The sequence below is a fragment of the Syngnathus leptorhynchus genome, chromosome 14 (genome assembly GCF_054491065.1).
Source record: "Syngnathus leptorhynchus isolate UIUO chromosome 14, UIUO_Slep, whole genome shotgun sequence".
In the NCBI taxonomy this organism is placed as follows: domain Eukaryota; kingdom Metazoa; phylum Chordata; class Actinopteri; order Syngnathiformes; family Syngnathidae; genus Syngnathus; species Syngnathus leptorhynchus.
In genome coordinates, this window is record NC_141208.1 from 10,667,501 (window position 1) to 10,680,217 (window position 12,717).

The following is a 12,717-nucleotide window of genomic DNA, read 5'->3' on the forward strand; positions in this document are numbered from 1 at the left end:
TTCAAATCTAAAGCAATACAGTTTTCTTTACTGATATGCAAGACACAGAAGGCTTATGTTGGGATTTGAATTACATTTTTTTATTTAATTTGATCTTTAATTTTCTTAATTGATTGTCATGGCCGCAGTTCTCATGATATGATGACAAACTTAACTTGTGTTGATTTCACCACCTTCAACTTTTAAGCCTTCCAAACATAGCAATCAGATCGCTTTCGGCTTTTTCAATTACTAAGGTTTTAAAGATTTACCCATTAGAACAGAACAGATTAGGCTTCTGCAATTAATGTAAACAAATGCAAATTTACTAAATATGAGGATCTATCTTTTTTCTTTTTTTAAACAGAGAATTACAACCTGGGGTGAGAATAAACATTTTCATCCCGCTGTCAGATGCCAGCATGTTAATCCACAACAAATATTTTTTATAGCACATCTCGGAGCTACATCTTCAGCACAGTATAAAGCTGCCACAGAAAGAAATAGAGGTAATTGCTTGACATCAATTTGAAGAAAAATGACAAAACATATTCACACGCATTTAAAGGGACACTTTATTGAATTTATCAGCACCAGCAGATTAGAAAAATTATCCATACTGATTTATAGATATTGTAATTACCTTTTTTTTTTTTTTATCTATTATTCTGGCTTGACAGAGTTGTTGCTATGCAAACTATTTTGCATGGGTTTGTTGGAAATATATTTATATTTTATAGAATATATTTTCCTTAAGACGGTAGACTTTTGTTAACTAAATTACAAAAAATGTTTTCTTTAACATTTTAGGCTGTATAATGAGATCTATAAACTGCATGCCCTCAACACCCATTGTATGCGTGACTCCCACAAAACACACACACACACACACACATTCCTTTTTCCTATATCCATGGAGGCGCCATGTTGCGGTTTAAAGGAAGGTTCTGTACTGCAAGTAGACTTGGATGCGATCTGTGACTTCCAGGAGTTCTGGACTGTTGCTGATAGCCGGATTGTGCTAGCACAGCCGAGACAGCCCCCCCCCCCCCCTCCAATTTCCAGACTCTGTGCTGCTAAACTCACAAAGTGACTGCTTCGTAATTATACTTGATAATAAGCAAAACTTCCCGTTTTATTGACATGGTAGAGGAGGAAATTGTTTATTTCCTCACCTACTCGTTCCATTTGAATGGCTTCAGGAGGTTTAAGAGCCCTCAAACTACCCCTAGGTTCCGTAATTAAAGCTGATCCTTCACTAATGAAAGTGCATCCTGTGAACAACAGCTGGAGCTGCCACTTTCAACCGCATTCAATGCTAAAATGGTAAAATTTACTTTGAGGTCTGTTGCTACCAATTTTACTTCACTCCACCAAAATGGAATTACAACAGTGCCAACCTTCAATGCTTACACGTCTCTCATTTGCTCTGTAAGGGCAACATTTTAATTAAAAGCTTGATTGACGGAGTTTATCTTTTTTTAAATTTGCTGTCAATAACTACAAAATAAGCTAGCTGACAAGTCATGGGTGAGTCGCACACAAATTAAGAGTTGAGTGATTTTCTTGAAGTGTGCAGTGGGTTTTTTTGTGCAGTACTGCATTTAATAATTTGCAAAAATATAAAGTTCTACAATTTACTATTAATCATAGAAATAATTACAATAAAAAGCAGACTCTAAAATATATTAAAGATAAGTGGGTTAAGCTATTTCTCACTGCAAGGTATTTTGAAAACCCCAACACAAGCCCAAAGCTAATTAATGACATTTCATCTCTGATCTGTTCTTCCATCTGGAATTGTAAGGGAAAAAATAGTATAATTACAGGGCATTGTTTCTTCTGCTTTTTATTGAACGAAAGTATTATTGAGTGCGTTGTTATGACAACAGTGCAATTCTGCTTCACTCTGAAAGCTGTCATTGTGACAAATGCAATGTAAGGCTAAATTGAAGAAAATCATGTCTGTTGAGCACAACAGTCATCCGAGCACACTCGCATAAATTTAATGATCCGTTCATTTTGGCCAGGCTCTCCTAATGACTGCCAAAGAGCACCATGCAGGCACAGAATGCTGATCATTGATTTGTCCCAAATGGCTCTATTTGGCTGAAGAATTTCACACATTCAGGGAACACGTGACCCTTGTCTAATACTTTGTAGTACCCCCTCAGGTCTTGCCTTTATGGAAGAGTTTGGAAATACTGTTTGTTCTAGTATATGGCAAAACACTTTATTGAGCTTTTATTGCAGGGAGCTGAGGCTAATTTGTTGGCCTATTAACCATATTTTTCAGCCAGTAACAACACAATCAGATTATAGGAAAGTACATTGTGATGAAAAGACACTGATGAAGAGTTTTAACAATAATTGGAAGCACAGAGAAGGAAAGCACTACCACCTGTCGGGTACCTTCTTTCTGACTCTCTTTAAATCAGATCAATGTGTGAAATGAAATGTTTGAATGCAATCTTTCCCAATGCTACTGGAACAAACGGGTCAATCAAGAGCTTGACACGCTCTCAGGAAGACGTTCTAACACATACCACCTGTGTGCCCACCATGCAGCATTACCCATGGGGTCTGCTATTGATCCAGCCCCATCAGTTTGGTTGTCAGGGATGCCTGGGGCTGAACAGGGCTGGCAGTGGAGAGCAGGAACACAAATGTAGCAGCACGAGAGAACTCGGGGCCACTACTCTCTCCATGAGAATCTTTTGAAGCTTTGGAAGAATAAAGCGGGACAAAGACAAGCAGGCTTTTTGAATTTTCAAAAAAAAAAAAAAAAAAAGGGGAAACCGCAATGTAGCAAGGGATTGGTGTAATTTGAATTTCAAGTGACGTCAGCGGCGAGGCGGTTGTTTACATAAAGGATGACGAAGGGAACCACGTACTACCGGCATGATTAGTGGCTTTGTTTGTAAGTGACACGGAGGACAAAGAGTTTGAAGGATTTAATGATTTGGAGTGACACAGAAGGTTTGAAAAACTCTTATGAGTTTTACGCAAGCCCGGTCCTACTCGACGGAGCTCTCTTTCACCTCCGTGGGGCCGGCGCTCGGCCGGGTGGCTGTCGGGGGACGGTGGATGGGGCTCGGACATGGCTTTTACGCATGCCCGGTCCTATTTTATGGAAGTTCAGTAGTTGTTGGCTCGTTGAACTCTTGTTTTGTTAAATATAGTTATATACTAGATCTGTGGAATAACGACAAGGCTGACGTCAGGGCGCACGCGCAGCGTTCTTGACAAAGGACGAGGAATTTGATCGATGGATTTAATGATTCGGAGTGACACAGATGGTTTGATAATATTGTTGTAATATGATAGTTATTTGAAATACAGTGGAGCCTCGGTTTGCATACGCGGCGCATACGCGGCGCATACGCGGCGCATACGCGGCGCATACGCGGCGCATACGCGGCGCATACGCGGCGCATACGCGGCGCATACGCGGCGCATACGCGGCGCATACGCGGCGCATACGCGGCGCATACGCGGCGCATACGCGGCGCATACGCGGCGCATACGCGGCGCATACGCGGCGCATACGCGGCGCATACGCGGCGCATACGCGGCGCATACGCGGCGCATACGCGGCGCATACGCGGCGCATACGCGGCGCATACGCGGCGCATACGCGGCGCATACGCGGCGCATACGCGGCGCATACGCGGCGCATACGCGGCGCATACGCGGCGCATACGCGGCATTGTTTACATAAACGACGATCGATGGATTTAATGAATTGGAGCGACACCAATGGTTTCATAAACGTGTTATTTATGTAATAGTTATTAGAATAAGTCTGAATGTTACGTGGCGGCTCGGTGGGGCACTGGTTAGCACTCCGCCTCACAGTTAGGAGGGTGCGGGTTCGATTCCACCTCCGGCCCTCCCTGTGTGGATTTTGCATGTTCTCCCCGAGCCCACGTGGGTTTCCTCCGGGCACTCCAGTTACCTCCCACATACCAAAAACATGCTTGATAGGCCGATTGAAGACTCTAAATTGTCCCTAGGTGTGAGTGTGAATGGTTGTTCGTCTCTGTGTGCCCTGCGATTGGCTGGCAACCAGTTCAGGGTGTCCCCCGCGTACTGCCCGATGACAACTAGGATAGGCTCCAGCACGCCCGCGACCCCCGTGGGGACTAAGCGGTTCCGGAAATGGATGGACTTGTAGGATGATTTCTTTGCTGACCTTTTATAGAACTGCATTAGAGAAAACAAAATGGTTTTTGTTTGTTTTGCTTTTCAGTTTCTTTCCATCCATTTCTTTTATACATTTGGGAGTCAATCCCATCTCACTTAGTCAGACCAAATGTCATCCTGCATGAAAAGTGCCAAAAACAGAATGGGCAGTTGAAATTGAATTCCATGGCTTGTGAGACATAAGAGAGGAGGGATGGTGACTGTGTGTTTAAAACAAAAACAAAAAAGTAGAAAGCATAGCCCGGGTTGAGAAGTTCAAAAGCTGAGTCTGCCCTTTTCTGTTCGAAGCAAATTTTGCCGTTTGACAAGTTTTCCACATTTCACAACAGAAGCTTGTGCAAAGGACATGCCCTTTTTTGTCATTTTTATTTAGAGGTCCTTTACTGCAATACACTTCAGCATTATGTCAAAACTGTGAATTGCTCTCCTTGCTTCACACCTCTCCCACTTGAATTCATGTAAAATGTATGAAGCAAAACACAAGAATGAATACTAACTCACCAATGGAGAGAGCCATGAGTGACAAATGTAGCATGTTTTGTACATGTGCTTCACCTCATTTATGGGCCAGTGCACAGAGCAACATATTTGTAGCATCCTGGAACTTCATTCAATTATTGTTCTCTCGACAGAATCCAATTCTGACAATAACCTGGGAATGGTAATGAACCTCTAAAAAAAGAAATTAAGTAGAAGGTGTGCTGAATTACTGCTTGAATAAAATTTTTATAACATTAAACATTGTCTCAGGGTCTTACTGAGAGTTCACAGTGCATTGCCTACTCTGCTTATATTACATCTCCTGGAGAAAAAAACCTACATAATTCCAAACTGGAATATATTTTTCTTTGTTTGTTTTGCATCTGGAATTATGTGCTAATTTAATTACACTGTTGAAGGCACCCAAGTGCTCAGGGGCACATTGGGATTAAGTTGACATGTAACCTTTGCATAAACATGCAATATATTGGTTGCATAAAGCAAAAACAATGAGATGAGTTTAAAAAATAATATGTAAGAATACAATATGTTTCCTAAAAAGCCGGCTCGGTGGGGCACTGGGTAGCATGTCCGCCTCACGGTTAGGAGGGTGCGGGTTCGATTCCACCTCCAGTTTCCCTGTGTGGAGTTTGCATGTTCTCCCCGAGCCCACGTGGGTTTTCTCTGGGCACTCCCACGTCCCAAAAACATGCTTGGTTGGGCGATTGAGCGCTCCAAATTGCCCCTAGGTGTGAGTGCGAGTGCGGATGGTTGTTCATCTCTGTGTGCCCTGCGATTGGCTGGCAACCAGTTCAGGGTGTCCCCCGCCTGCTGCCCGATGACGGCTGGGATAGGCTGCAGCACGCCCGCGACCCCCATGGGGACAAAACAGTTCAGAAAATGGAAGGATGGATGTTTCCTAAAACAGAACATCACTCGGCATGCAAGTATCACTTGGCAAACTCATTTTGATGATTTATTTGGGAACATGGTTTAGAATGGAGCCAGGCCAATCATAGAGCTTCCCCACTGAATCTGTCAATACAGATGAGTTAATCCTAGCTGATGTGTGTGATTCAAACAGCTGTTTGTGGCGATTTTACCACTCCATGTGGTGCTCAGGATGAATGCTTCTGTCTAATTTGATGTGATTGTTCAGTACTGCTTTTTTAATTTTTACATGCAGTGTATTTGCAGGATCTACTTTTTCCCAGTAAACATGGATCATTTAATGAAATTGAATACACAAATTTAAGATCAACAAAGTTCACTGATTCACTGGATGAGAGGTACCGTATTTTTCGCACCAAAAGGCACACTGGATTATAAGGCGCACCCTCATTGAATGTTTTATTTTAGAAATTATTTCATATATAGGGCGCACCAGAGTAAAAAGCGCATAAAATAGAAGCTATACTGCAACAAACTGAGGTTGACTAGGGTTATGGTATGCATCCACTAGACAATAAGCAATGAGCCCTCTGTAAACAATCGCGTTTCTCAAACTATCTCCTATAAAATGATCAGAACTGACTAAAGTTCGATCTAACGCATTGGTGCTGCTTACCTATGTTTCCCTTCCATATCGATCCGTAAATTTACTCGAAACAGCCTATTTTGACATGAAATAGCCTTGTGCGTATAGCAGCTATCACTATAGCATTAGCCACCCGCAAACTCCCATGAGCCTCAGCTCGCAGACTCCCATGAACCTCAGCAAAGTGTAAACAATCGCGTTTCTCAAACTAGCTCCCATAAAATGATCGGAACTGACTAAAGTTCGATCTAACACATTGGTACTGCTTACCTATGTTTCCCTTCCATATCGATCCGTAAATCTACTCGAAACATTCACGGAGCAGCCTATTTTGAAAGGAAATAGCCTCATGGGTACAACAGCTATTCAGTGACGCCCTCTGACCACGGTTGCCTAATGCTGGGAAGCGATGCGACCTTGTAATTTTCTAGTCGTACGAAAACGTACTGAAACATTTTGGCAGAGTACTGTGTACAACCAGTATGGATCAACAAATTTAGCAATTGATCCATACATAAGGCGCACTGGACTATAAGGCACACTGTCGGCTTTTGAGAAAATTTTAGGTTTTTAGGTGTGCCTTATAGTCCGGAAAATACCGTTAAAAAAAAAAAAGTGTTTGACTTGTATAAGATAAGTATGAAAATTCACAGTATGAACTTCCTACTTCTCTCAACAGTGAAGATTCTCTTCTCAGGCACAATTGACTCCGCTCTAACATGGTCATGGGAGGGTGTACCTAATGTTCCGTCTGGTAAATCGCATGATGTACCCATGCTTGAACAGATGTGTTTGCTGCTGCTCGTACTGTTTGTATACGCCTGACATATTGTGATAAAGGTTTTGGCTATTGAAGGTACAGATTTGCCTAAACAGGTCCCAGAAGGGACCTAGAAGCAAAATGAGTTCAATTTTACAAGTTGAAGTTGTCAAGAGAATACTTCACCGGTAGTGTGCAGTTCAGGTTGGCTTTGCACTGCACAAATTTGCTCTGCGTGGAATACAGAGAAAAGTGACCTGAGCATGAGACTCAGGACCTCTTGACTGTGAGGCAAACTTTTGTGCTGCCATGCAGGATGAAATTTTCCAGCATATTATTAACACCTCCCTGTTTGTACATATGTTAATGTTTGATGCGTGGACTACCGAGTCCAACATCTGCACTTTTGAAGTTTTTTTTGTAGTTAACTGATTTTGATTTAAATGCAAATGTCGTTTTTATGTCTCACTGACATTTAAGTTTGGATAAAGAGAGAGAAAATTGAACTCATTAAAAAAAAAGCTTGTCTGGAAATGAAGTCTGACAGGTCTACGGTCCTTGTTGGGTGTTTTGCATCCTTGCTACATGAAAGACTTTCATTTCACCCACGAAAGATCAGCTATTTGATGGAGATAGCTTTCTTATTTTCCATAGACGGCTCAATATGCAGCGCAGGCAGCTAACCTTTCCTATCAAAGGGGAGTGTAGGAAGCACCTTTGACAATAATCTAGGAAGTAATGAGTTGACTCATAAGAGCAGTCTGAACTCTGAAGGCACACGCTTTAATGTCAAACCAAGAAGTCAAAACTTACTGTTCATCCATTGCAGGACATGGAAGACCAATTATATTTTATGTCTTTCATTTAATGACTTAATCATAATTAAATGGTTATGGAAATAACCGGAGCGCACTTGACAACTTGAAGACAGAACGTACACTACAATTTAGAACAGCTAAAAGCAGGTCTAAGTTAAGGCTCAATGACTGCTTTAGCTGGCCTACTGTTTAAATACTGTTAGCTAAGAATGTGCAGTAAATTTTTTCATGCTTGGGTCTGGTTATGGGTCAATGTCAACTTCATCTTGATCACCTTCTCTGTATGTGCCACTGTACTTCCACAGCTCTCCAAAATGCCTGATGAGGACTACATTACTGCCTGACCCGCGAATACACTAATACCTTTTCCCTACACAAACTTTTTATTCTGGATTATGCTTGGCTGGTCCTAATGAACGTCGATTGCTCCATTGGGAAACTTTGAAATGTCACCGTAGCAATCGTTCTTTCAGGGAAACTGACCTTTGGGTGTGAATACACACTCATGTTTTTAGGTGGAAAATAACCCAAACTAGTTCACATTGTGTAAGTGTTCAAGTCACACTTTCTTAGCAATATTAACACACGTAATCAAATTACTGTCGTTTCACTTGGTGATTTCTGTACAACGGAGAAATTAATCAATAGATCTTTTAAAAGTTAATCACATACGTGTGATCACATATGTGCATACAGAGCTTGTTTTGGGTGGTGTGCCGTGAGACACATTATGAAGCCATGCATGTACGAAACCACACAGGGATGGATTTCCACTGCATTTGTCCTTGTGACAGAAAGGTTGGATGATGCCTAAGCAATCGGGTCTGTGGGGAAGACAGAACAATATAAAAAGCAAGCGCAGAGCGAGCAGGTAAAGTTAAAAAAGGGGAAGACAAATATCTTCTCCTGGTGGATGTATTCCCCAGAGATGCAAGTGTTTAACGTTTGCTTTAGTTCTACTATATAACCTGACCAATAGTGTTTGTTTTATTTTATTTTTTTATTCTATTGTGAGTCAGAGACAAACAGCAACAATTATGACACTATGGCATCCCTGATGCAATTACTGTAGTGGACAGGATGGCTGCATTTCAGTGATTTATGACCTAATTGATTTACCGTATTTTCAATAGGTCATTTGACAAGCTTTAAGGGAAGATCAATAACTGCTCAGGAAGAAAGAAATTTGAAAAATAATCTAATTAAATATATTTTCCCCCTCAGTATTGTGATTGCAAATTAATGTGTGATTATTAGACAGCCATCATTGAATTTGTTCTGAGTTTACAGTTTGGTTTGGCGCTGGTGTAACGACAGACAAAATCACTCAACGACCCACTTAAAAGCTGCACAAACTAAGACAAGGTCAGGCAAAATTCTTTTGGATTTATGCCACCAAGGACATCATTCCCCTCTGGTCGGTGCTATGAAAGTATTTTATTTATTTATCTCACTGTATAACATTTGATTATCCAGGTAAGGCAGTTGAGAACAGATTTTTATTTGCAAGGTGCAGTCAAACAAGCAGATGTTCCAAAATAAACATTTTTAACAATTGACTCATAATGTCAAAGTGACCCATTGCTAGTTTTGAACATTTCTGTCGTACCTTTAGCACTCATTGTTTTAGATTGATCACTCTGCATCATTTATGTCCTCCATCTTCAAAGTATATGTTTAGTTCCATTGGCATGTCCAGTGGCCTGAGATGACTGTGTGATTTTAAATACTAACAATGATTCAGATTGTAATTATCACCAACACAAGCACTGGTTTGATCGTTTCAGCACAAATCCTAAACATGTTACCCACCAGCACACACGCTTGCTTGCACAAACAGTTAACCTAGGGATTTTAGTTTTTTTGTTTTTTTTTCCCCCCTCTTAGCCAGCACCACACTGACATCATGATGAATGACTCTTGCTGTCCTTATTGATGTGTGTGTGTGTGTGTGTGTGTGTGTGTGTGTGTGTGTGTGTGTGTGTGTGTGTGTGTGTGTGTGTGTGTGTGTGTGTGTGTGTGTGTGTGTGTGTGTGTGTGTGTGTGTGTGTGTGTGTGTGTGTGTGTGTGTGTGTGTGTGTGTGTGTGTGTGTGTGTGTGTGTGTGTGTGTGTGTGTGTGTGTGTGTGTGTGTGTGTGTGTGTATTTGCATGTGTGTGTGTGTGTGTATTTGCATGTGTGTGTGCCTGCAAGGTTCAAGGCACACAGGTTGTCACCCCTCAGAAAAAACATCCCTCTCTCCCATTAAGCTGCCTCTGGATAATTAAACTGAGTTTGAAGAGCAGCAGAGCCATTATTTATTTACTCGTTTGTCTCCAAAGCTACATGAGACCAGATGAATTTATTCTATTTAAAAGGGTGGGAAAGAAACCTTAACCTATGGATTCTGCCAGGTGCTTCATATTTGGTGTTAATGGAATATGACCATTACAATTTTTTGAATATGTTTGCAGTTCTATCCGCGTTACATTCCCAGGTTTATATGTGACATTTCTAAGTATTGATGACAGATTTATTTAGCTTTGCTGCCAGAAACAAATGCTGCCATTTAGTTTATGATTCACCATTGTTTGGAAAAAAAATGGTACTTAGTAATATATGCATGTACTGCATTTATATGCATCTCGATTTTTAAGCCTTTTAATTTTTATTTTAAACACGTGCAACATATTATTATTTACATTTATTTATCATTACTTTTTATTTTAAACACGTGCAACATATTTTATTTTTTTAATTTTTATTTTAAACACGTGCAACATATTTTTACATTTATTTATCATTATTTTTTATTTTATACACTTGCAACATATTGCGCACTTCTTCGAAGCATGTCTGTTTCAAACACTTATTGTTTAGAACTTATTTAACTGATGATTAAACCATAAAGCTGCAACATTGTTAGAAAAAACATGGAATTGATTTGATAAAATTATACAAGAGTATAGCGACAGTCAAAATGTATCACTACTTTTTCAAGATGTGGTCCAACAAATCAGATTTGAAAATGAAATGACCCAGATTCTCATAAGTTATAACCTTGTCAAAAATAAATAATGTATTTTGGTCCTACGCAGCATTATAGCCTTTGTTGGTAATTAATTAACTCCAACGTCTGAATGAACTGAAGCGAAACCAAAAAGCTTTTGTGTGCTCAAAACAGAATTGTCCCTGAAGTTAAGTACATCCTCCACCACCTGGACACCCCAGGAACGTACGCCAGGATCCTGTTTGTGGATTTCAGCTTGGCGTTCAACACCATCGCTCCTGACATCCTCCAACCGAAGCTCATCCAGCTCGCGGTGCCCGCCTCCACCTGTCATTGGATCACCAGCTTCCTGACCAACAGGAGACAGCGTGTGAGGCTCGGGAGCATCACATCTGGCACCAGGACCACTAGTACTGGCGCCCCTCAGGGGTGCGTCCTCTCCCCACTGCTCTTCTCTCTCTACACCAACGATTTCTCCTCAGGTGACTCTCCTGTGAAGCTCCTGAAGTATGCAGACGACACGACTCTCATCGGACTGATCCGGGACGGTGATGAGACTGCGTACAGACAGGAGGTGGAGCGGCAGGTCCACTGGTGCAGCCAAAATCACCTGGAGCTGGCCCCGCTCAAGACCGTGGAGATGACAGTGGATTTCAGGCGAGATCCTTCACCACTTTCACCCCTCACTATCCACAGTAATACCATACTCTCCTCAGACACCTTCAAGTTCCTGGGTACCACAATCTCACGGGACCTGAAATGGACCGGCCACATAGACTCTGTCCGGAAGAAGGCCCAGCAGAGGCTGTACTTCCTGAGACTGCTCAAGAAGTTCAACCTGCCGCGGGAGCTGCTGAAGACCTTCTACACTGCCATCATCCAGTCTGTCCTCTGCACCTCCATCAGTGTCTGGTTTGGATCGGCCTCCAAACAAGACAAGCACAGACTGCAACGGACAATCAGGACTGCAGAAAAGATCATTGGAATCTACCTCCCATCTATCCAAGACTTGTACCTGTCCAGGAACAGGAAACGCGCAAGCAACATCTCTACAGACCCTTCTCACCCAAGTTACAGTCTGTTTGAACTACTCCCCTCCGGACGGCGTTAGAGAATAACCATCTGAGCCAACCCCCTATACAGTCCTCAGGCTCCCCAACAATAGCGGTAGCAGTTTGCATTATTTTATTGCAATGTTTTTCCGTATTCAGATTCATTTCAAGACCACAGTTAGATTTCACTTTGATGGTTAATGCAGTTTTTTCAATGTTGTTGTTTTATCACAGTAGTAGTAGTATTTACATTTCAAAAACCAGAAGCCATTCATTTACAAATGTGATTGCACTTACATATTTAAATGTTCAGATATTAAGATGTGATAGGCAGTTTTTGCATGATTTGAATGAGGCAAAATAACATGCTTTTTTTCTCTCGTATAGATTGTTATAACCATTTGTTTCAGATGTAATTATTTTCTGTGTAAAAATTAAATTTGGTGTTCAAAAAGTCTTTTTTCAAACTCGGGGTCGTTCTTATATTTGGGCCAATACGGTAGTTTGACATCCCTACTTTAAATTGACTCACAATATACATCTTAACAAAAAAAAAACTAGATCAGCTCGTCACAAATTGTCCCTAACATGAATAATGTCTCAATGCGATTCATACCGAGCACACTGTTAAATACATTCATTAATGACACGCAGAATCAGATTGAGGGTGTTATGTAATTCTTCGGGGGGTGGGACAGTTCTTTCTGGGTGTATAGACAGTGTTCAAGGCTGGCCATTTTGTGTTGAATGCACAGCTCCCAAGGCAAACCATTACAGCCTGCTGTCCTATGGTGGGGAAAGTTGTGACCAATTAAAAGAAATCTGAAATGGGAGCATGTTCGCCAGCCCTGACAGTAATGTAAAATGTATCTTCTATTTTTATGCAAGAAAGCTATT

At 41.3% G+C, this 12,717-nt stretch overlaps 1 protein-coding gene across 11 annotated transcripts in view; it reads left to right on the forward strand.

The window, feature by feature from the left end:
• The window catches only part of tnk2b (tyrosine kinase, non-receptor, 2b), a 48,489-nt gene extending 35,999 nt beyond the window's left edge, over nt 1-12,490 (forward strand). For 9 of the 11 annotated variants that reach the window (XM_085929236.1, XM_085929235.1, XM_085929239.1 and 6 more), the window contains one exon: nt 10,943-12,490. In XM_085929236.1, coding sequence (XP_085785362.1) covers nt 10,943-11,879 — 937 coding nt within the window. In that variant the 3' untranslated portion in view covers nt 11,880-12,490. The remainder of the gene's footprint in view (nt 1-10,942) is intronic. The other 2 variants (XM_085929244.1, XM_085929247.1) reach the window with 2 other exon arrangements.
• Nucleotides 12,491-12,717: the final 227 nt, after the last annotated feature.